Source organism: Lepus europaeus, chromosome 12, assembly GCF_033115175.1.
Source record: "Lepus europaeus isolate LE1 chromosome 12, mLepTim1.pri, whole genome shotgun sequence".
Classification (NCBI taxonomy): Eukaryota; Metazoa; Chordata; class Mammalia; order Lagomorpha; family Leporidae; genus Lepus; species Lepus europaeus.
In genome coordinates, this window is record NC_084838.1 from 17,290,172 (window position 1) to 17,316,258 (window position 26,087).

At 40.2% G+C, this 26,087-nt stretch overlaps 1 protein-coding gene across 5 annotated transcripts in view; it reads left to right on the plus strand.

Annotated features, from left to right (window-relative positions):
* ASTN2 (astrotactin 2) overlaps window positions 1-26,087 on the plus strand; it is a 1,014,855-nt gene that overhangs the window by 386,009 nt on the left and 602,759 nt on the right. For all 5 annotated transcript variants that reach the window (XM_062207681.1, XM_062207682.1, XM_062207683.1 and 2 more), the window contains one exon: window positions 86-232. In XM_062207681.1, the coding sequence (XP_062063665.1) occupies window positions 86-232 (147 nt within the window). The remainder of the gene's footprint in view (window positions 1-85; window positions 233-26,087) is intronic.

A 26,087-nucleotide genomic window follows, 5' to 3' on the forward strand; every position in this document is an offset into this window, starting at 1 on the left:
TATTAACAGGATTACCAGATTCCATGTTGTTCCCATTTACTCATGTCATAGAATTATGTTTCTGTGTATATGTTTGTGTTACTAGGTTTGCTGAAAAGCCCAGTGAACAAGACTGCCTTGACACTGATTGCTGTGAGCTCCTGCATCCTGGCTATGGTGTGTGGAAGCCAGATGTCCTGTCCACTCACCGTGAAGGTGACTCTGCATGTGCCCGAGCACTTCATTGCAGACGGTAAGAGCCAAACATCAGAGATGCCCTGTACCACTTGGCATCTAGCACCACTGGCTGGTGAAATATCTCCATGCATGGCTCAACATCAGAATGAAAATATATATGAGGGTGCTTCAAATGTTTCATGGAAAAGAGGAATTAAAATACAAATTTACTTTGGTATAAAAATCTTTGAAACCTATGCATAGTTTTTTTTTTTTTATCATAGTAATACATAGTTCCTAAACTTTTTGCAGATCTTTCATTTATTAAAGGATCCAATGGGTCTTCCTTGGAAGAGATCCTTGTCATTTGGATTCCTGTAATAGTTAATTAAATCAAAACTTTATTCTATGTATAAGAAGATTTGTTAAATAAAAGATGACTTCAAATATGAGCACAGAAGGATTGGTCTACTTCACTTACTGGTTCTTTTGGCTATTGCGGATCCTATTCTAATCTGAAATACCCCTAAAACATCATTGATAATTAAAAACGTGTGATAGGGAAGAATGTGCAAGGCCTGTTGGCGTTTCCTACTTGTTCTGAAGAATGTTCTTGTTTCATTCCCTGTAAATGTACTTTACAAGTATCTTATATTCTACCATTTTCTCTTCACCCAATTAAATTGAATTAATGAGACACAGTAGTCACTATAGTCATTAGCAAAGTGTAGTCCAAGGAAATGATTAAGGCACTTGATAGCTATTGCTAAAGTGTCCTTCAGAAACATTATTCTGAGTTGCACACTCCAGTAGAATATACTGGTGCCTATGTTCCTGAACCTTCTTCTCACCCACTATTACCATATAGCATAAATACAATATAGAAGGCATATCAAAAATAGGCAGATAAATGAATTTTTTGAAGATTTTTATTTATTTTGCTTGAAAATCAGAAGTCAGAGTTACATAGAGAGAGAAGGAGAGGCAAAAAGAAAGAGAGGTCTTCCATTCACTGGTTCACTCCCCAGTTGGCTGCAACAGCTGCAGTTGTGCCGATCCAAAGCCAGGAGCCAGGAGATTTTTGGGTTTATAGTCAGATGACTGTGGGTCTCCCTTGCGGGTACAGGGGCTCAAGGGCTTGGGATATCTTCTACTGATTTCCCAGGCCATAGAAGAGACATGGATAGGAAGTGGAGCAGCCAGGTCTCAAACTGGCGCCCATGTGGGATGCTGGCACTGCAGGCGGCGGCTTTACCCACTATGCCACATTGCCAGCCCTGAGCTAAATAAATTTAAGTTTCATGCTTTTTTTTTTAAATTTGACAGATAAAGTTAGGCAGTGAGAGAGAGAGAGAGAGAGACAGAAAGGCCTTCCTTTCGTTGGTTCACCCCCTAAATGGCCACTACAGCTGGAGCTACGCCGATCCAAAGCCAGGAGCCAGGTGCTTCCTCCTGGTCTCCCAAGCAGGTGCAGGGTCCAAGCACTTGGGCCATCCTCCACTGCCTTCCCAGGCCACAGCAGAGAGCTGGACTGGAAGAGGAACAACTGAGACTAGAACCCGGCACCCATACGGGATGCCAGTGCCGCAGGAGGAGAATTAGCCAAGTGAGCCACGGCACCAGCCCCAAGTTTCATGCTTTTTATATGTATATGATGGTACTTCAAAAAGTTCATAGAAAATGAAATACAAAAATAATTTTATTTTGGTGCCCAAAAATGAAATGTTATATCCTAGGGTCTTCAAATAGTTCATAAAATGTATATTATGAAAAAAGTTATGTACAGATTTCAAAAATTTTGTAACTCAAATAAATTTGCTTTGTAATTCCATTCTCCACAAAGTTTTTGAAATACCCTCGTATATCTTGATTAGTTAGAAGATAAGTATATACCAGTGAAACTGTCATAATAGACAATAAACATAAAAATAAGCATCATCTCTAAACATTTCTTCTCTCCCTCTTGTTTTATGATGAGAACATTTAACATAAGTTCACATAGGAGTCTGCCCAGATGAAACCATGAAACATTCCCAGTACCTCAAGAGTTCCCTCCTACTGCCTCCTAGATGTAACTAGCTTTCTGACTTCTTGCACCATATAGGACCAATAACTTTAAAATTTATTTATTTATTTATTTGAAAGGCAGATTGATGGTGTAGGGAAGAAGGAGGGAGAGAGATTTTTCATCTGCTGCTTCATTCCCCACATGGCCACAACAGCCAAGTCTGGGTCACCCAAAGCCAGCAGCCAAGAACTCCATCCTTCTCTCCGACATAAGTGACAGAGGCCCAAAGACTTGGGCCATCATCTGTTTCACAGGATCACAATCTTGAAAAAAATTATTTTTGACAGGCAGAGTTAGACAGTGAGAGAGAGAGACAGAGAAAAAGGTCTTCCTTCCATTGGTTCACCCCTCAAATGGCCACTATGGCCAGTGCGCTGCGCCAGTCTGAAGCCAGGAGCCAGGTGCTTCTCCTGGTCTCCCATGTGGGTGCAGGGCCCCAGCACTTGGGCCATCCTCCACTGCCTTCCTGGGCCACAGCAGAGAGCTGGACTGGAAGAGGAGCAACCAGGAGAGAACTGGCACCCCAACTGGGACTACCAGGGTGCTGGCGTCGCAGGCGGAGGATTAGCCTAGTGAGCTGTAGCAGAATATTTTTACATTCTCACCTTATCACTCTTATCTCAATGTTACTCAATTTTATCTCTAATTGTTAAGTTACAATGTTCAGAATATAACTCCATCCTTTCAAAATGTCTGAGCTAAGTGAAGTGAGACCTCCCCCCACTTTCTCTGAAACACATAGACATCTATTAATGCATCATCTGATTACTGTTACTTCACCATAGTGAGTAAACCTGTACTGATTTTTAACTTGGACTGTGAATAAGTAAAGTAGTTTTCATTTCCATATATTCAGTTAATTTTCAGACCTAGATACAAGTCTTTGGTTCATTTCTATCAAATCATGTATGCACATAAGACATGTTAACTTGTATATGTGAGAGAGCAGGGGGATGATGGAGACAGGGGAAGGAACACATTTGTAGGAGTTAGTAGAAAAATAGAATATGCAGCTCGGGGCTGGAAGAAATTCTGGAACCTGGGTATGACCAGATAGTGAGGATGGTAGAATAGGAATAATAAACAGTGAGTTGGAAAAACTAACATGCCAAATTTTGGCAAATATGGAAGACATTTCCCCACCTTTTATCTCTCACCAGTTACTATTCATTAATTGTAGAATTTTGGGCCTTAGAGGTATGCAGCTTTTCCACCTTTTTTACACATTTAAATATTTATTTTCAGACATGCGAAAATGAAGGTCCTGGGAGACAAATTTGCTCAAAGTCATGCTAAAATATTCTTTGTGGTTGAGAGCACAGTCTTTGAAATAATACAAACATAATGTCAAATACTTGTTATGTTGTCTGCCACTTCTGTATCCAAGTGAGTGACTTTCTCACTCTGAGTCTTGGTCTCTGCCTCTATGATGTGAGGATGACTGTACTGCTTATCTTATCTCATAAGAGAATTGTGAGGACTGCACTTTCTACTTCTTCTCCACATTTGTCAAATTTTCAGATAGCTTGTAGCTGGAAAATAGCAAAATCAAAGGACCACCCAAGAAAGTTGATGACTTGGGGAAGTAGATCAAAATATGTGAATTTAAAGATGCCCCTTTTCAAATGTCCTTATTCTGACCTCTGATACTGATTTAAAATTTTATAACTGCCTTGGACTTGTCTGTTTCTACCTCTAGAATGGAATCTCTACAGCAGGAAATGGCAGGAGTTGTGTCTTTTGGGAGAATTATTTTATCCCTGGTGACAAGCACAGTGCTGGTCCATGATAGATGCTCAATAAATATGTATGGAGTGAATGAATGCTCCCTGATTTAAAGCATAATTGTCAATGATTCTGTGGGATTCTTACAATAGATTTCTAAGCACAAAGGGCAAGCTAAGGCAAAGAAAAGAGGCATAGAGAGCAGAGATGTTATAAAATATAGACACGATTTCTTTCGATCAGTTATTGTAAGACATGCAGACTTGGGGATGACCATCAGGAAACATGAAGTACATGAACTAATGGATCTAAGACATTCAAAGCTATGGAGAATCACCAGAAACTGCTACGAGCAAGCAGCATGAAAAACAACTTGTACTGTGGTTCTTATAGGAAGTAATTGGTAAGGGAGGGTGAGGCGGCAAGTTAATGATTATCTAGTTTGGATAATTTTACTGGACTCTGGGATTTAGAGACTATCCCTGTGGAGGCCTCATTTCTGGCCCTGTGATGATTAGGGGAGATGAATACTGCCCTCTGGAGTGTTGGAGCCAGATATAGAAGGTGTTTGGAATATGAACTCCAGATTGGTTGATTTGTGCTCCTAGAAAGTCTTTTGCTATTTCTAAGAGTTGACTAGTCCTCCAAGGAAGTGTCTCACAGGTCAAGAAGGCTGTAAATATCAGATTTTCAAGAATACAAAATATATGGTAGCTAATACAAAAGAGAATTGGAACTGACCATGGAGTGTACATATCCAGTAAATGTGATATACCAAGCGTAGCATTGGTAGGACTTCACTCACAGTGTTCCAGTCTCCATACGTGATAGATTACCTTTCTCTTACATGATATCCATTTAAAGGAAATAAGTTTGAGTTTGGATATCAATTCTATTGCTTAGTAAACTCCTAAGTCCCACTTTTCCTATCTGTAAAAAGGGAATAATTTTGAAAGTATTAAAAGGCAATATTTAATATTGTGTGTAAAATGCCTAGTAGGGTTTCTAAAACATTGTAATTATTCAGTATATGGTAACAGTTACTGCTCTAAAAGTTAACAGTAGAGAAAGAGACTTCAGAAACTGGAACATGGCAAAACAAGAAATAGATATCTTAACAGGTGTGTCTAGCTGTCCTCAGATGAATGGAATACGAAGTACATTTATGCTCCCCTCAAGATGGAAATGGCTTTCCCACTTGAAGACATTAACACCTAAAGATACTCAGTCTTCTGGGATCAGCAAGAATCCTGAGAGAAGCCAGTATATGCATTCACCTTCCATAGCATGATTCCAGTGCTTCTCATGGTAGAAATTCCATGTGCACTGTTTATCTTTTGTCAACAGGTTTTTATAGTGATCTTTATTATCCAGCCAATAAAGAGAAGGGAACTGGGACCTGCAAAGGAGTAGAGTCCAATCCTTTTTGAGGATACAGAGGGACTCAACAAATAAAAATTTCTATAAGTTGGGCAAGTAGGGTATCATAAAGGATAAGAGGAAAAGTAATGATGGTACCTATTTTACTTAACCTTGTCATCAGTTTGCACTGTTATTTATGAATCATTGTGGACTGATATAAATGCATGCACAAATACAATGTGTAAAACTCTTTGATGTTGTACTTATCTATAGGCCCCTAAGATCACTGGCTAGTTTGACAAAACAATGAAAACAAAATCATAATGGGATTTCTCAGGGTAAGAAAAGCCTATGCCTAATGGGAGGAACTCAATTTGAGATCAGTTCTCCCAAAGTTGATAGCCATGGCAGTTCCCACCCTTTCTTATCCAGCTCCATGAACTCCAAGCTACCAAAGTGCTGCCCTTTCTTAATAGAGAGCTCTCAGCTAACCTTTTATGTTGAGCTGTCTGTGGTTCTGAAGTATTACAGGGGGCTGAATAATGGGTCCCGTCTTCAGGAAGAAAATGAATTCTGCCCTTATGTTACTGGATACTTAATGCTAATGCCCATTATAGGGAAAAGGTCAACATGACTTAGCACTCTTCCCAAGCTCAGCTGGCAAGGGCAATGCATACTGACAGAGTCTTCATCCAGTCTCTTGGCAAATCTTACTCCTTCTTTTGTCTGGACTTCTTCAAGGCCACTAGTACTTTTTTGCCCTGCTGCACACACATGGAAGAGATGGAGCGTGTTTGCATCTAAAATACTGAAGTTAACAGTTTTTCTATCTGTGTTCTATAAATCATCTGCATTTGACTGATGATCACCAGGACTAATCAGACTCTCTGAGGATGGAGTCAAAAAGGTAGATCATAGCTATTTAAATTTTATGTTAATTCTAGGCAGTTACTTAGAATTTGGGGAACTATGACATCTCTGCAGATGTTCCTGTTCTTCCATCTAAATATATGATCACTCCTTGAGATCCCTTGGATAATAATAATAATCTTTGATTTCCTCCATCTTCAACTTTATCTGTGCCCTGCTTATCTAACTGCCTCTAGTGATTTCCTATAGCAATGAAAACAATGTATGTGGTGTACCATTAAACTAGCCCTTGTTCACAGAGATTTGTGCATTATCCAAATTGTTATGCAACATTGTTGATGAATGGTTATTGGTTAACATTAAAGGAATGCCATAGATGACATGTTAACTCATAAATTACCTGAGCACCCCAGTATCTGGAAATATTTATCCAAAATGGCGTTCCAGTGGAAGAGACTATTTTTCTTCCTAGATTCAGAAAGTGAGCTAGTTCTACTATAGTATAGGAAAGTAGTACTAGATCTAGAGATCTCTGTTCTGGGAATTTTTGTACATTGAAAATTGTTCAAGGGAGTGTATTTGGCAATGAAGATAATGCAAAAAATTTGTACATGAGCAGTGACCTTAAAAAGTTTGTAAGAGAAACATTCTTTAAGAAGATTTGAAAAAACCCTGATGGGAAAGGAGCCTAATATTATTCAATAAGTTTTTTTTTTCTTCCCAGAGAAACCATTTATTTGATGAGTACAGATTTCAAAAGTAAACTTTAGGAATATAGCGAATCTTCCAGTCATACCCACCCTCCCACCTCTACTCCTGTCCCACTTAGTCCCCCTCTCCCAATTCCAGTCCTATTCTCCATTAAGGAAAAAAAAAAACTGTTCCTCAGCAGTCAAGACAAGGGCAGTTCAAGTCATTGCTTCTCAAAGTCTTAATTTCTTTTCTACAGATCACCTTTTAGGTTCTTTGTTAGTTATCACAGATCAGGGGAGAACATATGGTATTTGTCTCTTTGGGACTGGCTTATTTCACTAAGTATGATGTTTTCCAATTTCATCAATTTTGTTGTAAATGACAGGATTTCATTTTTTAAACTGCTGTGTAGTATTCCATAGAGTACATGTCCCATAATTTCTTTATCCACTCTTCAGTTTACCGGCATTTAGGTTGATTCCATGTCTTAACTTGTTGTGAATTGAGCTGCAATAAACATGGAGGTACAGATAACTCTTTTATTAGTTGATTTCATTTCCCTTAGGTAAATTCCCAGGAGTGGGATGGCTGGGTCATATGGTAGGTCTGTATTCACATTTCTAAGGTATCTCCAAACCGTCTTGCATAGTGGTTTTACCAGTTTACATTTCCATCAATAGTGGATTAATGTACCTTTTCCCCATATCCTCTCCAGCATTTGTTGTTTGTTGATTTTTGTATGAAAGCCATTCTAACTGGGATGAAGTGAAACCTCATTGTAGTTTTGATTTGCATTTTCCTGACGGCTAGTGATCATGAGCATTTTTTCATGTGTCTGTTGGCCGTTTGGATTTCCTCTTTTGAAAAATGTCTATTTAAGTCTTTGGCCCATTTCTTAACTGGGTTATTTGTTTTATTGTTGTTGAGTTTCTTGATCTCTTTATATATTCAGGTTATTAATCCTTTATCAGTTGCATTGTTTGCAAATAATTTCTCTGATTCAGTCAGTTGCCTCTTCACTTTCCTGAGTGTTTCTTTTGTAGTTTAGAAGCTTCTCAATTTGATGTAATCCCATTTGTTGATTTGGGCTTTGATTACCTGTTCCTCTGGGATCTTTTCCAAGAAATCTCTGTCTGTGCCAATGTCTTGCAGGGTTTCCCCAATTTTCTCTAATAATTTGATGGTATTGTTTTATAGATTTAGGTGTTTAATCCATTTTGAATGGATTTTTGTGTAAATTAGGGGTCCTGCTTCATACTCCTGCATGTGGAAATCCAGTTTTCCCAGCACCATTTGTTGAAGAGACTATCCTTGCTCCAGGGATTGGTTTTAGCTCTTTGGTCAACATAAGTTGGTTGTAGATGCATGGGTTGATTTCTGGTGTTTCTATTCTGTTCCATTGGTCTAGCCATCTGTTTTTATAGCAGTACCAGGCTTTTTTGATTATAATTGCCTTGTAGTATGGCTTGAAATCTGGTATTGTGATGATTCCAGCTTTGTTTTTGTTGTATAAGATTGCTTTAGCTATTCAAGGTTGCCTGTGTTTCCATATGAATTTCCACATCATTTTTTCTAGATCTAAGAAGAATGTCTTTGGTATTTTGATTGGTATTGCATTGAATCTATAAATTACTTTCAGAAGAATGGACATTTTGATGATGTTGATTCTTCCAATATATTAACGTGAAAATTTTTCCATTTTTTGTATCTTCTTTTCTTTCTTTCTTTAATGTTTTTTAATTCTCATCATAGAGATCTCTGACACCCTTGTTAAATTTATTCCAAGGTATTTGAATTTTGTAACTATTGTGAATAGGATTGATTTTAGAAGTTCTTTTCCAGCTGTAGCATTGTCTGTGTATACAAAGGCTGTTGATTTTTGTGTATACTGCTACTTTACCAAACCCTTCTATGAGTTCTAATAGCCTCTTGGTGGAGTTTTTAAATCCCCTATATATAGGATCTGCAGACAGGGATAGTTTGACTTCCTCATTTCCAATTTGAATCCCTTTGATTTCTTTTTCTTGTCTAATGGCTCTGGCTAAAAAAATCCAGGAAGATATTGAATAGCATGGTTAGAGTGGGGATCCCTGTCTGGTTCTGGAGCTCAGTGGGAATGCTTTCAACTTTGCCCCATTCTATAGGATGCTGGCCATGAATTTCTCAGAAACTGACTTGTTTGTGTTGAGAAATGTTCCTTCTATACCCATTTTGCTTAGAGTTTTCATCATGAAAGAGTATTGTATTTTATCAAATGCTTTCTCTGCATTTATTGAGAAAACCATATGGCTTTTGTTCTTCAGTTTGTTGATGTGTTGTATCATATTGATTGATGGACGAATGTTGAACCATCCTTCCAACAAGGGATAAATCCCACTTGGTCCATTTGAATGATCTTTCTGATGTGTTGGTCGATTCAATTGGCCAGAATTTTGTTGAGGATTTTTGCATCTAGGTTCATCAGGGAAATTGGTCTGTAGATCTCTTTCTCTGTTGTATCTTTTTCAGGATTAGGAATTAAGGTGATGCTGGCTTCATAGACAGAATTTGGGAGGATTCCCTTCCTTTCAATTGTTTGTAATATCTTAAGAAGAAGTGGAGTTAGTTCTTCTTTAAATGTCTTGTAGAATTCAGAAGTGAAGCCATCCAGTCTTGGGCTTTTTTAATTGGCAGGGTTTTTATTACTGATTCAATCTTCTCCTTGGTTATGGGTCTGTTTAGTTTTTCTTTTTTAAAAAATTTTTTTCTATTTATTTATTTGACTGGTAGAGTTATAGACAGTGAGAGAGAGAGACAGAGAGAAAGATCTTCCTTCCATTGGTTCACCTCCCAAATGGCCGCTATGGCCGGCGCTGCGCCAATCCAAAGCCAGGAGCCAGATGCTTCTTCCTGGTCTTTCATGCAGGTGCAGAGGCCCATGCATCTGGTCCACCCTCCACTGCTCTCCCAGGCCACAACAGAGAGCTGGACTGGAAGAGGAGCAACCAGGACTAGAACCCGGCACCCATATGGGATGCCAGTGATGCAGGCGGAGGATTAACCAAGTGAGCCATGGCGCCAGCCCCCTGTTTAGGTTTTCTATGTCTTCATTGCTCAATTTAGGTTGATAGGTTGTATGTGTCCAGGTATCTATCCATTTCTTCTAGTTTCCCAGTTTCTTGTCATACAGATTTTTGTAGTAATTTATGATGATTCTTTTTATTTCTGTGGTGTCTATTGTTACATTTATTTATTCATCTCGAATTTTATTGATTTGGGTCTTCTCCCTCTTTTTTTGGTTAGTGGCAGGAATGGTGTGTCAAATTTGTTTATTTTTTCAAAAAACAGCTCTTAATTTTGCTGATCTTTTGTTTTTTGTCTGTTTCAATTTTGTTGATTCCTTCTCTAATTTTAATTATTTCTTTTCTCCTTCTAGTTTTGGGCTTTGTTTGCTATTGTTTTTCTAGATCCTTGAGATGCATTGATAGCTCATTTATGTGGTGCCTTTCCAATTTCTTGGTGTAGGCAGCAATTGCTATAAACGTTTCTCTTAACACTGCTTTTGCTGTATCCCATACGTTTTGATATGTTGTATTGTTGTCTTCATTTGTTTCCAGAAATTTTTTGATTTTTCTTTTGATTTCTTCTATGACCCACTGTTCATTCAGAAGCATGTTGTTCCATCTCCATGTGTTTGCATATGTTCCAGAGATTCCTGAGTTGCTGATTTCCAGCTTCATTCCATTGTAGTCAAAGAAGATGCATGGGGGGCCAGCACCAATGCCTCACTTGGTTAATGCTCTGCCTTGTGGTGCTGGCATCCCATATGGGCACCGGTTCTAGTCCTGATTGCCCCTCTTCCAGTCCAGCTCTCTGCTGTGGCCTAGGAGGGCAGTGGAGGATGGCCCAAGTGCTTGGGCCCTGCATCCCCGTGGGAGACCAGGAGGAAGCACCTGTCTCCTGGCTTCAGATCAGCACAGCACACTAGCCGTAGTAGCCATTTGGGGGTGAACCAATGGAAGGAAGACCTTTCTCTCTGTCTCTCTCTCTCACTGTCTATAACTCTACCTCTCAAATTAAAAAAAAAAAGATGCACAGTATGATTTTGAGTTTTTTGAATTTGCTGAGGCCATGTCCTAGCATGTGGTCAATCCTACAGAAAGTCCATACACAGATGAGAAGCACGTTTATCCTGCAACAGATACCTGTTAGATTCATTTGGTCTATAGTGTCACTTAACTCTGCTGTTTGCTTGCTAATTTTCTGTCTGGTTGACCTGTCCATTGCTTAAAGTGGGGTCTTGAAATCCCTTTTGATCCCTTAATATTTCTTTTAAATAGCCAGGTACCCTGTAATTAGGTGCATATACGTTTATAATAATCACGTCTTCCTTTTGAATTAATCCTTTAATCGTTACACAGTGTCCTTCTTTTTCTCTTTTAACAGTTTTTGTTAAAGTTTATTTTGTCTGGTATTAGGTGGCTATACCAGCTCTTTTTTGGTTTCTGTCAGCATGGAATATCTTTTTCCATTCTTTCATGTTCAGTTTGGGTGCACCTTTGTTGGTGAGATGTGTTTCTTGTAGGCAGCAAATAGATGGGTTTTGCTTTTAATCCATTCAGTTAATATGTGTCTTTTAACTGGATAGTTAAGGATGTTTACATTCAAGGCGACTGCTGATAAGTAATGGCTTTGCCCTGCCATTTCTTCATATATTGTTATTTTTTACTTTGGATTTCCTCTGTACTTTTACTGGGACCTTTTCTTCCTTTACCACCCTCTATGGTGATGACCATGTTTGTGTGTTTCTGTGTGTAACAAATCCTTAAACATTTTCTGCAGGGCTGGATGGGTGGTAACAAATTCTTTCAGTTTGTTTTTGATGGTAGGTCTTTATTTCACCTTTATTCATAAATGAGAGCTTTGCAGAGTATAGTATTCTGGGTTGATTTTTTTTTTCTCTTAACTTGGACTATATCTTGCCTTTCTCTCCTAGCACGTAGGGTTTCTGATGAGAAGTCTACTGTGAGTCTAATTGGAAATCCTCTAAGAGTAATCATGCATTTCTCTCATGTACATTTTAGAATCTTTTTTTTATGTTTTACTGTGGAGAGTTTGATTACAATATGTTGTGGTGAAGATCTTTTCTGTCATGTCTGTTAGGAGTTCTTTCTGCTTCCTGGGTTTGGATGACCCCTTCTTTCTCCCAAATGGCTAAATTTCCTGGGATTATTTTTCTAAAAAGGCCTTCTAATATTTTCTCTCTTTCTACACTTTCAGGAACTCCTAGAACTCATATATTGGGTCATTTGATAGTATCCTGTAGATTCTCAGTGTTTTTTAGTTTTCTAATTTCTTCTTTTGTTTGGTCTGACTGTATATTTTCCTGTGCTTTGTCTTCTAAGTCAGATGTTCTTTCTTCTGCTTCACTGATGTTGTTAAGGCTCTTCACTGTATTTTTTATTTGTTCTATGGGATTCTTCATTTCCAAGATTTCATTTTGATTTCTTGTTAAGATCTCAATTTCTTGGGAGGAATTTTCTTCCCTGTCATGTATGGATTTTATTAGTTCATGCATTTGCTTCTGATTACTTCTAAGTAATCCTATGATCAATTGTTTTAATTCCATCTGGTATTTCTTTAATCTCATAATCTTCACAATGTAGTATTGAAGTGTTGTGTTCTTTTGGGGGTGTCATGGTGTCTTCCTTGTTCTTGTTTTTTTGGATTGTTGCATTTGTTATACGGCATTTGTGTGGATACTTATTGGTTTCTTTGAGTTTTCCCTGTGGTGGTTTATCTTAGGAGTATGTCTGATCGGATTAGTGGAGTTCTGTTTTCAGAGAATAACTTCAGATGTGTAGTGCAAGTGGCCAGGGAGCTCTGTTCAGTGCTCCACGGTGGAGGTCATACCTGAGGTGACACACCCAGGTTTGGCGTGGTAAATCTCTTTTTATTTTTTTTATCAGTGGAGAGGTTGCTTCTTGTCTGTTGGCATAGACTCAGATGAGCTCCTCTCCTCAAAGGAGACCAGTCCTGGGCAGAAGTCCCAGTGAGTATATTATTCATTTGCTCTTTCACAAGGACCACACAAAGGGTTTGTGCAGTCCTCAGGGTAAGCTCAGATTCCATGGCAATGTGTCTCACCAGGTAACCAGGGGGCCCTGACTGTGTGGAGCCTCCTACAGTGACTGCCCAGTGTCCCAGGCACATCCTGAGTCCTTCCATGCCAATTTAGTGTTTTCACAATCCTGGCACACAAGCCTCCCATAGTCACGAGCACCCAGCCCCCAGTCTATCCTCCCCACCAGACTCAGGAATCTCTACTTGGCTCCATGCTGGGCACAGACATGAGCTGGCACAGCTGTTACATATGTCCTAAATGGCACCTGTTCTCTGTCAGCAGGGTGCCTTTGCTGGAGAGAGAAAACATGTCCTACCTCCCTTTGTTTTTTTCTTCTTTAGTTTGGCAGAAACACTATCCCCCATGTGGCTCCAAGCCAGATTCCCTCTAGGCTCTTCCTGCAGCTTTTTTGCCAGTGGCTTGGGCTACTGCAGTCTGGTCTCACCTTGCTCTCCAACACTGGTGTGGAGGCTCTTGGCTCCTGGGGTCCTAAGTTGTACATGTCTTCACCCTCCACATAGGTCCAATGTGTTCCTCCAATTTATGTAGAATTTCCTCTGCTGTTTTCTCCCTAATTCTTCCCTGAGACTGCACTCTTTCCACTTTTACTAATCTATCTTTTCCTAGACTAGAGTAGCAAGCTCCTTCCCTACTCTACTACCTTAATCTGAGTCCCAAATATGTTTTTATATATCTTGCATCATATAAAGTACTTTATATAAATTTCTTTATTTAACCCTCATAACAAAGCTGTGGGACAGGATTTACCAACCTCATTTTGCATACATGGAAGTACTAAGAGATACTGGATGCTTTGGCTAGGTTAACACTCAGAGGTGAAGTCATGTGAAAGCTTGTCTTCCTGAACTCCTAATCCAAAGTCCTGCATGCTCTAAGCTTCTAGGTGCTGTGTGTTTTTTTTTTTTTTTTAAATGAAAAAAGGAGTAGGCTAGTCTTGGGAGGACCAAGGAAGGAAAACCAGATCGTGCTGGGTGATTAGGATAGTTAGGGATGGGAGAAGATAAAGCCTTGGTCAAGAAATGTCTTCCTCTACTATTGATCATGTGACTTTGTACTAGTTACTTCAACTTTCTAGGCTTCAGTTTCATTATCTATAAGTTGAGGATAATAGCAGTACTTATATCATATAGTTATTGTGAAGGATAAATGAAATAATGCTCATAACATTTTTTAGCTAAGCACCTAAGACCTACTAATGGCTCAATAGATCATATAAATGTTAGTAGTTGTGATAATATTTTCTTAACACTGGAAGGGGGTCATTGCCAGGTAATGAGTTCCCCATCATAGAATCTCCCAAGAATAGATTATTATACTCCTCTGAAGCCATAGCAGAGAACAAAAGGAGTGCATATGGTTCTATTATGTGATACTTTGATTTGAAACCACTTTATCAGAATGTAAGTTTTAAATTCACTTTATTTTTTAGGACTTTAAAAATATGTTTGTTTTTCTTTACTATCACATCCCTGAGTAGCATCCATTCCTAGGCTATGAAATGGAGTTAGATTAAACAATGGGTGAAGGTCAGAGAAGTCTTTTGAATTCTTAGCTACACACACACACACAAATTAAGTTTTTATTGATATGATTGTTGCATAAAAATACCTATGCTAAAATGTTTCTTTATTCAGATGAAGCTCAATATTAGCATCTTCTTTTAGGTTGAATTAAGATAATATTCAAGTCTTCTGTTTCCTTCTAGTTGTTTGGGATCTGAAAATTACTCCCAAGCTATGATATCATCAGGTACAAATACCCACACCTTAGGGTGGTCTGGTTAATTAATATGCCACACGTTTGAGCTGTTTTTGAACACAAAATTGTTTACAGTGAATCTTGTCTACATTTATTTGCTTCCACCCCTACTTCATGTCTTTTAACCCAGGAGAGTGAGCTACTGTGTAGTTTTGTGCCTTTAATGAGTAATGAGGTTCATAATTGGTTTTAAAGCTAGTTTGCAGCGATTTGAATACATAGGAGGAGTATTTTCAATTCTTAGAAAGGAAAATTACACTATACTGAAAGTGGCAGCTCAGACACAAACTGCAATTTAATTTATTTTAAAAGAGTAGTTCTTTGGACACCTTGCTCCCTGGAATCTTCTCAGACTTTGGTTTAACATGTTCATTGTTGATTGCAGATACTTGGACACCATGGAACATGTTCATGGATTGAAGTGCCATACAAAATGGTCTCTGTGTTTGTTTTCCTCAACTCCCTTGCACACACTTCCTGCTATTTAGACTAATAGACTCTGTTGTTTTGTATCTGCCCCTGTCTTCCTTTCTGTATACATTACTGTCCACCAGGGAAATGTCCTTCCATGTATTGCAATCCCATTCTTTCCTAAGGTCTTAATTTTCTCTTTTCAGAAAATATTCCTCAGTGCATCCCCTAGAGAAAAATACTCATATTTTGTTCTTTCTGGAAAGTTACCTAGAACTGTGTATTTACCTTTCCATTGATTTCACAGAGTACCCTCTATCTCTGTTACTGTTATGTATATGCTATTAAAACAGTTGTCATAGGCCTTTGAACTGGTTCCCTATATTAATCTAACCTGCCTACACTTTTCTCTCAGCACAAAAAAGAGTGATTTTTAAAATGAAAAATCTCAATATGTTGCATATTCCCATAAAACTGTTCAATGACTTCCTTTGTACTGGTTATAAAGACTGAACTTCTTAACATGTCCCTTATGTCCCTAGAAGTTCAGGTTCCTGTCTGCCTCTCCTGTTTCACTTCACATCACTCCCTCTACATTGCTGTCTTTTTTTCCCCAAGATTTATTTATTTATTTGAAAGGTAGAGGGGAGAGAGAGAGAGGGAGAGAGAGAGAGAGAGAATCTTCTATCTGCTGGTTCATTCCTCAAATGGCCACAATAGTCAGGAGTCTGGAGTTCTTTCCAGGTCTCCTACATTATGCCGGGGCCCAGACACTTGGTCCATCTGCTGCTGCTTTCCCAGGTACATTAGCACAGAGCTGGATCAGAGATGGAGCAGCCAAGACCAAACTGGTGCCCATAAGGGATGCTGGTGTTATAGGCAACAGTTTTACCCACTACACCACGCCAACCCCCCACATTGTTTTCTTAAATATTCACTGCTGCCTTTGGCCTCAGGGTTTGCACATGTTGCTCTCTTTGCCTGAAAACATACCCTCACCTCCCCAGTTCTCTCTTTTACCCTGTGGTGAGTGATCTTCCGTTTTCATTTTCCAGCCTCTGTTCAATCTCTTACTAATTCACCTGGAACCCTGCTCTTTTTCTTGAGTATTTCAGTTTGTAATCATATGCTTATTTACAGAATATTGGTCTCTTCCATTAGGTTGCAAGGTCAATAAAGACAGTAGTCCTCTTTGTTTTGCACATTACATTCAGCACCTAGGACAGTGTGGCCAGTGTCCAAAGCAGAGTGTGTGCCACAAAAACATTTGATAAATGATAACAAATAAGTGACTTCAATGGTTAGACTTACATTTCCTGAAGTTCCAGGGCAACAGCTAATTCACATTCTAATCTATTGTGATGCCTAATGGATGTGCACGCTCAGTAAACACATATAGTGCTTGCTGAAGGAGTGAAAAGAGGGAGGGCATGCAGGTGGATCCAGTTGCCCCCAGAAGATGCATCCTGGAGAATGACAGTGCAAAAATCTGAGGCTGCCTCTTCTATGATTGACTTCACTCCCCAAGGCCTTTGCTTCCATCCCCAAAGATAAGAAACTCCAATCAAACTCACATTATTCTCCGCCCCTGACACCAAAATGAAACAAGATTTATCCAGAGCCCAGGAAGAAGGGAAATATAAATTGAGCTGAGATTCAGAACACACATGGGGGAGGTGGCAATGAAATACCAATAAACCATATTAATATGCTGAAATCAGGAAGAATAGGCTGAACTCCAACCCAGACTTAATAACTATACGTGAGAGAGTACAGGAAGAAGGCAAGGCAAGGTTTCCATCAGAATTAAAATGAGATCTGTAATGAAATTGGTAATATAATTACAAACTGTGAAAACTTTGCTTTTTTTCTTCTTCCTCTAGTACCTAATGAACAACTTGCTTAATGGTGGCCTGCAGCTGGTTCTGGAAGCTGTGGACACTCCCTGGAGTGGGTTGTTTTTTAATTTTGTTTTGTTTTTCCAAATCTCTTTATTATGAAGTCAAAATCTATAAACCATGGAAGCAAAAAAAAAAAAAAAATCTTGGAACCATTTTCCTTAAACAGTAACTGATCCCCAGGTTAAATGTGATAAGGAGCTTGAGGGAGAATCAACTCAAGAAATGCATTCAGAACAGCTGAACATGTTCAAGCTTTTAAAGCTATCACAACAGCCAGTGGGATTGGGTTTTAAATGACACTCTGTGCTGAGATGTTAGCTTGGCTTCCAACCAGAATGAATTGTTACTAATTTCCCTCTTTAACAAAAGAGATAACTGAGTTTGACGTCCAAAATTGGAGACTAATTTCTATGTTTTGATAGCAGACTGAGTCCAAAAATATGTTCCCAGGAACTAGGAGTAAAGGGTTGTTTCAAAGGATAGAGAAGCCCAATTTTCTCTCATTGGTAATTCCTTTTTGTTGTTGTGAGCAGAAGGCCACTTTGACTTTTAGACTGGGAAGGGAGAATGCTGAGATCTTGGAAGACATGACGCTCAAGTTTACAGAGTTAGATCTCCATCATTATTGGTCTGGTGTTTGAAAATGGTGTAGGATTGTGGCAGTGGGAAGTACGAGGGAGAGAAAGTATCATAGTGGTAGAGATACTAAGCATGTTGATTTCTGATCTAGGAGGTGTGGGCTTTAGGCCTGGTTTTTCTGCTTCCTAATTTTGTGACTTTGGGTCTGTAAATATGTTTCCCTGAATTCTCATTTTCTTATTGAATACTTTGCTATTCCCTGCCTCAAAAAAGTGTTGCTGGGCTGATGCATTTGAAAGCACTTTTTGAACTGAGTATGTGAATGTTGTGCTCTTTTTCTCACTGTAGGCTCACAGCTTTATATATATAAGACATCCTAAGGGTTGGAGTAGGGTCTTAGTGGGCAAGGCTAAGTAAGTATAAGGTACAGTATTAGGGAAATTGGCCTCTGTTGGCCAGAGAATAAACACCCGGGAGTGCAGTGGAGGATGGCCCAAGTGCTTGGGCCCTGCACCCACATGGGAGACCAGGATAAGCACCTGGCTCCTGCCTTTGGATCAGCACGGTGCGCCGGCTGCAGTGCACCAGCCACGCGGCCATTGAGGGTGAACCAATGGCAAAAGGAAGACATTTCTGTCTCTCTCTCTCACTGTCCACTCTGCCTGTCAAAAAAAAAAAAAAAGTTCATTAATAATAACACTACTCCCTTATTCTTAAGCAGTGTCTGATTATTTCCTTCTTTCCTTCCTTTTTGTCTCCCTCTATTACTATCATCGAAACATTTGCATATCATCTTCTCTGTGGCATATTCATGCTAAGGAAACAGAGTTGGATAAAAATGCAATTGGGCTCCCTTCATCCAATGGTGTTGGAACATACCATGCAAATACAAGCTGGAATGAAATTGTACTGTATGCCCCAGAGACATGGATGAGGGCTAGTCATGTGTCCCAGCTGGAGATGAATGGTGCTAACAGGAAGATGTCTCAAGAAGGTAGTACCCTGAGCTACCCACATCTTAGATTTAGTGATATTTACCTGGGGGTAGTTAATTTGTTCATCTCAGACTTTTCATAGAGGGCAATGGATGCTTTTCACTGCAGTAATATAGCATCTATTTTTCAAACCATTCAGTAGTTGCATTAATAACACTAATAATTTGGTCCATTTATAGAACAATTGCTAAGTGCCAGGCCCTGTGCTAGATACCTTTCAGGCCATTAACCTCATGAGGTACGTCCTGCTATTATCCATAGTTTAAAGTGAAGGGACACCTAAGTCTGGCAAGCTTACATGACCAACTCATTGTCACACAGGTGGGAAGGGGCTGCATAGAGTTCTTTCCTGTACAGAATGTGGTACAGAGAGAATTCCATGGCTAAACTCAAGTTCTGAAACCACAGCTTGGGAAAATTTTGACTTCTCCAGGCCTTGGATTCTTCATTGTAAGATGAGGGAGGGGAACAAGCTGTTACTTAACCACACACCCCCTCCCCCACACCCTAGCATTCTAGAAGTAGGAGAAAGGCTGGGGTTCACAGCCTGGAGGACATCATGTGACATTTAACAAGCCATGCACATAGAGATAAGTACCTCATGTTCTCGCTCCTATGTGGAAGCTAAAAAAGTTGGTCCCATAGGAGTTGAGGGGTTGAGTGGGTATGTGCAGGCAGAGTATACAGACAGAATGGCTAATGGATATAAAAAACAGATAGGAAGACTAGTTTCTAGTGTGCACAGTAGGATAACTATAGTTAACAATTTTTGTATATTTAAAAATAGAATAGAGGAGTTTAAATGTTTGCAATGAAAAAAAAAAGATAAATATTTTTGGTGGAGGATATGCTAATCGCCTGGATTTGATCATAGTATGTTGTATACCAGTGTTGAGATGCACTATATCCCATGAATATGTGTAATTATTGCATGTCAATTTTAAAAATAGTTGTCACCCCATGAAGTGAGTGACCTCCTGAGTCTGAATGTAGCTGTTGCATTGCTGTTTGCCCAGTCCTGTCTCTGCAGCTTGGGTTGGACCACCTGCGGCCAGACAGCCCCCTGAGCAAGGATGCCAGGAGCAGAGGCAGCTGAGAAAACTTCCACAGCCCACAAGTTGCCATTTGAGGAAAGCTTAGACAGATCAGAGCCAAGCTACTGCAGGGACTTCGGGCTCCCAAGGCTGTCGAGATGAAAAAGAAAGTAGTGGGAAGGCCAGGCCATGGTGGGAAGGATACCTCCACATTTCTAGTTCTCAGCCAAACTATCAAGGGACCTCGAACATCTCAAATGCCAGAAAGAGCATGGAGAAGAGAGAATACATTGAATTCAGAGGGGGAGAAATGAAATGGGAGGAATAATTACATCCAGTGCATTCCACTCGCTGCTCCCTACCAGCCCTGGTGCCCAGCAAATACTTTCTATTTGGCTTTCCTCCCCAGCCTGCCCCTCTGGATTATCAAAGCCAAATATATCTGCAGCTGCTCAGCCTTGGGTTTTCTAGGAGCTTTTGGCAACTTTATGAGCTTCTGCTAATATCATGAGTGTCTCACGCTCAGCTGGAGTCATCCCCAGTGACTAGACCACTTCTAAACTTCCTCCTCTTCTCTAACCCTAGTTCCTGTTCAAACATTATCAGTGATTCTATACATTAAGGCTTTCAGCTGACATTTGCTGAGTACCTGTTCAGGGCCACAACTCCCATTCTGGGACAAACTCAGATACAATCATTATTAGACATAAGTGAGGTTTAGAATCAGATAACCTCAGGTTCAAGTCTGTACCTCTCCACTTACTAACTGTGATCTTGGATAAATCACCTCACCTCTCTGAACCACCAATCTCAAGACCTGTAAAATTCAAGTTATAAGTCCCTACTGGGTCATATCAAGGATAGAAGAGAGAGTGGTATGAAAATAGCCAAAAACAGATGGTCCATACATGCTAATCATTCCTCCAAAGGGATCCCACAAATGCTGACAATGGCCAGGGTTAGGCCAGACCAAAGCTGGGATCCAGGAGTACAATACGGGCCTCTCACAGTGTAGCAGGAACTCAGTTACTTTATCAGCAGTGTCTCTCGGAGTCTGCATTGGCAGAAAGTTGGAGTCAGGAACCAGAATTGGAAATCAAACCCAAGCATTGTGGTGTTGGGGGGTGGGGGTGTCTTTTCCTTTCCTTAATAAGCTAAACACCTTCCCCTGAAGGATTTTAAACAAAGGAGTATATGGGGTTGCAGCTTGTTTTACAAAAAGGCAATGCCATTTGGTAATTCAGAATTCATACTGCAGAGTCAGACCCACTTGGGTTTGAGTTAGTATGAGCAGCTATTTAATATTAGCAATGTTACTTAAAGCTGCCACTTATTTCTTAATTTGTTGTGAGAGTTACATGAGATAATATCTGTAAGTATTGATCAGGATGTTTGTCAACAGGAAGAATGTAGCAATAGGATGATACTTCATAAAGTTTATGGAAAATGGAAGTGAGAGATAAGTTTATTTTGGTACAAAAAATTCTGAAATCCATGAATATTTTTTCATAATATGTATTTTTCACAAACTTTATAAAGACCGCTTATATTAGTTTTTATTATCATCAATCCACTGATACCACCCTTCTAGTCTAAACTGCATCTCCCTAGCTTATCATTTTTGCACTCAACACATTTGGCATTATTATTTGGTGTCTGATTTGCATAAGAGTATGGGCTATAGAATCATTTTTCCTGGGTGTATTACCTGACTCTGATCTGTGTAGCCACAATCTAGTTATTTAATCTCTTTAAGTCTCCCTTTGCTCATCTGTGAAATGGGAACAATCACAGTAAACCACCGCAAAGAGCGATCTTGCTTGGCAAATACTCAGTACTCTGTAAACAATAGCTCCTGCCAAAGCTAATTTAAGCCTCTTAAGGGCAGAGAATGGGGCTGTGTTGTTCTTGTGAAATCCCCAGTTTTCAAGCTGTGTTCAATAAAGATTTGTGGACTGACTGATCACCATGTAAAAGGTGGATTTCAGGTAGCCAAACTAGAGGAAAGGATCCCCATTGGGAAATATTGTATTTAGTCCATTTGACAATCTGCACAGGGCATTAGAAGTGAAGATGAAGATTAGGGAGTTCCTGTAGAGCTAGAATAAGGAATTTGGCAACCAATGGCAAGCTGAGGTCGAGGAGGGGCAAGAGTCAAAGATGGACTGCATCCTGGGATCGCAGAGGGGTTGGTGGCCCCAGATATCAGCCTTAAAAGTCCCCCTGAAGAGGAAACCCAATTGAGTCATTTCCTTTGAAATGTGGTGGTCCTGAGCATGATCACCAAGCCACAGTACATGGATACAACTCCTAATACCAGCTTTCTCTTATGAAAAAAAAAAAATGGGGTTGCTAATGCACCAGACTGTTATTGCAAGGATTAAATGGCTGTTAAGTACAAGAGCCTGGCCTGTGGCAAACACACGCAAGGCTTGGCTTCTTTACTATTCTGTTCACAGAGCAGCTTCCCAGTGTGAGATCAGAATCAGATGCCCACTTCCAGGCTACATTTGTAGAAGGAACAAATAGAAGGGAGGATGCAAGCAACTTTGAAGAACACAGAATATTAGGACCTTTAGAAATTCTGCCTTGGATGAACATTATTAGTAAGGTGTCACTGTGCTCTCGATGCAAAATTAATTCTCCAGGTCTCTGAAGGCTTGAACTGTTGGAGTAATATCTCAGCTGTTGTGTCTCTGCAGCTTTTGGGCCAAGCTGGAGAGTGCAGAGTGATCCACCTGCAGCACCCCTACAGTTACTGACGTGACCCAGGAGTGTAGTGCTTCTAGGGGCACCCACTCTGCAAAGACTGAAATGCAACATTAATGTCTGGGCTCAGGTCCTGCCAAGGAAACAGAGGCCTGAAGGGAGGCCATGGGCCTGGGCATGGGAGCTGGTGTCATTTTTGAAATATGGAATTTATTTTAGAAGACAGTTTCTACCACCTTAAAAGGGAGAACATGGGAACAGGGATGAGGGCACACAGGGGCATGTTGCCAAGTAACTAGCTTGGCAATCTTCTCAATTATAGAGTGTTAGCACCAGAAAATATTTCCAGGCTTTTCTGCATGTTTCCCACCTTGGACTTCTCGTACTCCAGCTATGTGAAATGACGGTTTTCTGAAGACCTAGACTTTCTTTTGTTCCTTTACAAACATCCTTTCTTTTTATCTAAATCATTTGCCCTTGCACTGTGCCCAGATGCTGCCTTCTAGCACATCAGCACTCATATATGATGTGGCCATTTTAGGAAGCATTCCTGTTTTTTAAAATTGATTTATGATTTATTTATTTGAAAGGCAGAGTGACAGGGTGAGGATGGAAGAGAGAAAGATCTTCCAACCACTGGTTCACTCCCCAAATGGCCAAAACAGCCAGATCTGGGCTAAGCTGAAGTCAGAAACCTGGAACTCCATCTAAGTCTCCCATATGGGTGTCAGATGCCCAAGTACTTGGATTGTCTTCCACTGCTTTCACAGGTGCATTAGTAGGAAGCTGGATCAGAAGTGGAGCAGCTGAAACTCAAAACCTGTGCTCTAATATGGGATGCCAGTGTTGCAGGCAGAGGCTTAACTCCCTAGGCCACAATGCTGGCCCCAGTAGGAAGAATTCTGAGATGTTACAGAGGAGTTGAGGATTCCTGCTGTCAGCTCCCAAAACTCCCTATTTTATCTTCATCACCACCCTGATGATGCTGTATTATAACGGTCTGTCTAGTTATCTCCTGACTGTACCACATACTATTTTCAAACAGGAACTTCTTTTTTCACTTTTATTTTATAGCCTCCACATTTTGTCACAGTATCCAGCATAGCATATATTTAGATCTGTTCCCCATTTAAGATTCAAAAGAAAATCAAGCTTTGGCATTTTCTTTTGTTGATGTTATTAAGATCTCCAAGACAATTATATTTTGAAAACCCAAATTAGGTCACAATATCTGACAGCGATGGACTCTTTGAAACCAACCTTGAATCCTTCAGACATAAGATAGTATTCTTTCTAAGGCTACATCAGAGACAGAATAGAAGATGTAGAAGGTAATTCTCACTGAGCTACATCTCAAAAGGTTTTTGGAGTAAGTTGAGATAGAATTGAGCATTGTAGACTAGGTTGAGTTTGCACAGATTCATCATTCTTCTTAAAGACCCAATTTGAGGATGGGATGAAATTGGTTAGTGCAAATGAGAATTGAATGAGGTAGGCGTTTGGCACAACAGTTAAGTTGCCACTTGGGCCACCTGCAATTCCATATCAGAATGCCTGGATTTGAGTCCAGGCTCTGCCTCTTATTCTAGCTTCCTGTTAATACCCTGGGAGACAGCTAGTGATGGCGCCAGTTTTTGGGTCCCTGCCACCCACGTGGGAGACTCAGATTGAGTTCTGGGATCATGGCCTCAGCCTGGTCCGGTCCTGTTGCAGCCCTCCTTATTTTCCAGTGAAAATCCAGATAGTGCATACTGATGGCATATTGGGTATAACCACACAAAATAAGGGCAGCTTGTTGCCAACTGGTACTCTCCAGTCCCTTTTTCATTCCCCATCCTTTTGCCCTCCCAGTAACAAGCTTGCTCCTTAAAACCCAAGTCAGCATACTTTTAGATAGTTTTAAAAATAGCATCTACAAGTCACCATATGTCTCTGATGAGTGTGTTGGGAGTATGCTAGTGTCTTACCTACAAAATCTCAGCTAATCATTATAGGACTTATTCACCTGCTGAACAAATATTACATGTTCCTTATGCATCAAGGAGCCGTGGAGATGTTTTGGAAAAGACAGACATGAACACTCTCTTCATGATGCTTTCGTTCTCAGCGGGAGACACATGCCAAAGCAAATTAACAAAATAACGAAGGAAGTAGTGGTAGCCTGTCAGAGCAGGTATGACACTTATTAAAATGATATGAAATAATTAAAATTCAGAGGAAAGTTAGGATGTCCTGGCTCAGGTATAGTGGTTAGGGAAGACCTCTCTGAGGAGGTGGCATTTGAACAGAGATGTGAAAGGCGGGAGAGAGGAACAGAGGAACGTGAGTTCAAGCCAAAGAGAACAGTAAAGTTCAGAGACACGTAAGGGGCTAAGCCCAGACAAGGTCAGCATGATTAGAGCAATGGGGTGAGGTGGTTTGCAGAAATGAACCAGGGAGAGCTCTGGAACAGACGTTCTTGCTGCCTCTGCATGGATAAGAAATTGAGGCTCAGCAAGGTAGAGCTCTGATGAGCCCTCCTTCATTCAGGGATGTTTTCTGACTGCTCCCACTTGATGTATTTAGAAAAAAAATATGTGTTTGAAGGACTGAGAGAGAGAAGGGGGTGGAGAGAGAGAGATTTCCCATCTGCTGGTTCACTCCATAAATACCTACAACATCTGGGGCTATGGCAAGCCAAAGCTAGGATCCTGGCACTCAATCCAGGTGTTCCATGTGGGTGGCGAGAACCCAAGATGAACCGTCACCTGCTGCCAGATACACATTGGTAGGGGGCTAGAATTAGGAGCTGGTTCCAGGAATCAAATCCAGGCACTCAGATATGGGATGAAGGCATCCCAAGTGGTATCTTAATCACTAGATCAAACACCAGCCTCCAACATTATGTATTTAAGTTAAAGTGGTCCACAATACTCCTGGCCAGTTAATACTCTTTAAAAATCTCAACAGCCTTACTGCTGTCATTCCTCCTGCTTACTTCTCCCTAACCCCTCATTTATTGTTATCTGCACATTTTCCCTAATTTCCTGCTTCTTCTCCTGCACCTGCCTCTATATTGCTCTGAGAACCAGGGGCAGGCAGACCTTTCAGACCTTCCTCTGAGCCCTGTGTCTCAGAGTCCCTCTACCTACTGAGTCCCCCCCCCCCCCCCCCGCCTCCCCGAGTCCTCTAGCAACCAACTCATAACATCTTGGTGCCCAGTCCTCAACTCTCAGCTGACTATTGTCTCCATTAGGCTCATTATTTGAAGAGGGCTCCTTTTACTAAGCAACTTGAATATTTGAAATTTCAAGGGATAAATTGATGAGGTAGAATTTCAGGCCGTGGGTGGCAACTGGTTTTTTTAAAAGAGGTTTACCCCACCTCCCACTTGCTTAAGTCTGTTTTTTCAAAATCATTGTCCCTTTGTGTTGCCATAGAAGATGCTGCTTGGGGACTCTCAGGGCATTTTCCCGTAATGGAAATGAGCAAGTCAAAAAGAAACACAGCAGCAAATAATGATCCCTTTTGCCCTGGGATACTGTTCATGATTATTTCTCAGAAGTGATCTTTAATTGTTTCATCTAAAAGGTATGCATCTTCTTTGGTCCGACTGTCTCCTCATAGAGGCTTGTGAATTGGATCCAGCTATTAGTAGCACTTACTAATTTCCTCTGAGTCTTGCTGGCTGAAACACCAGGCTTGGAACAACTTTTAATTTTG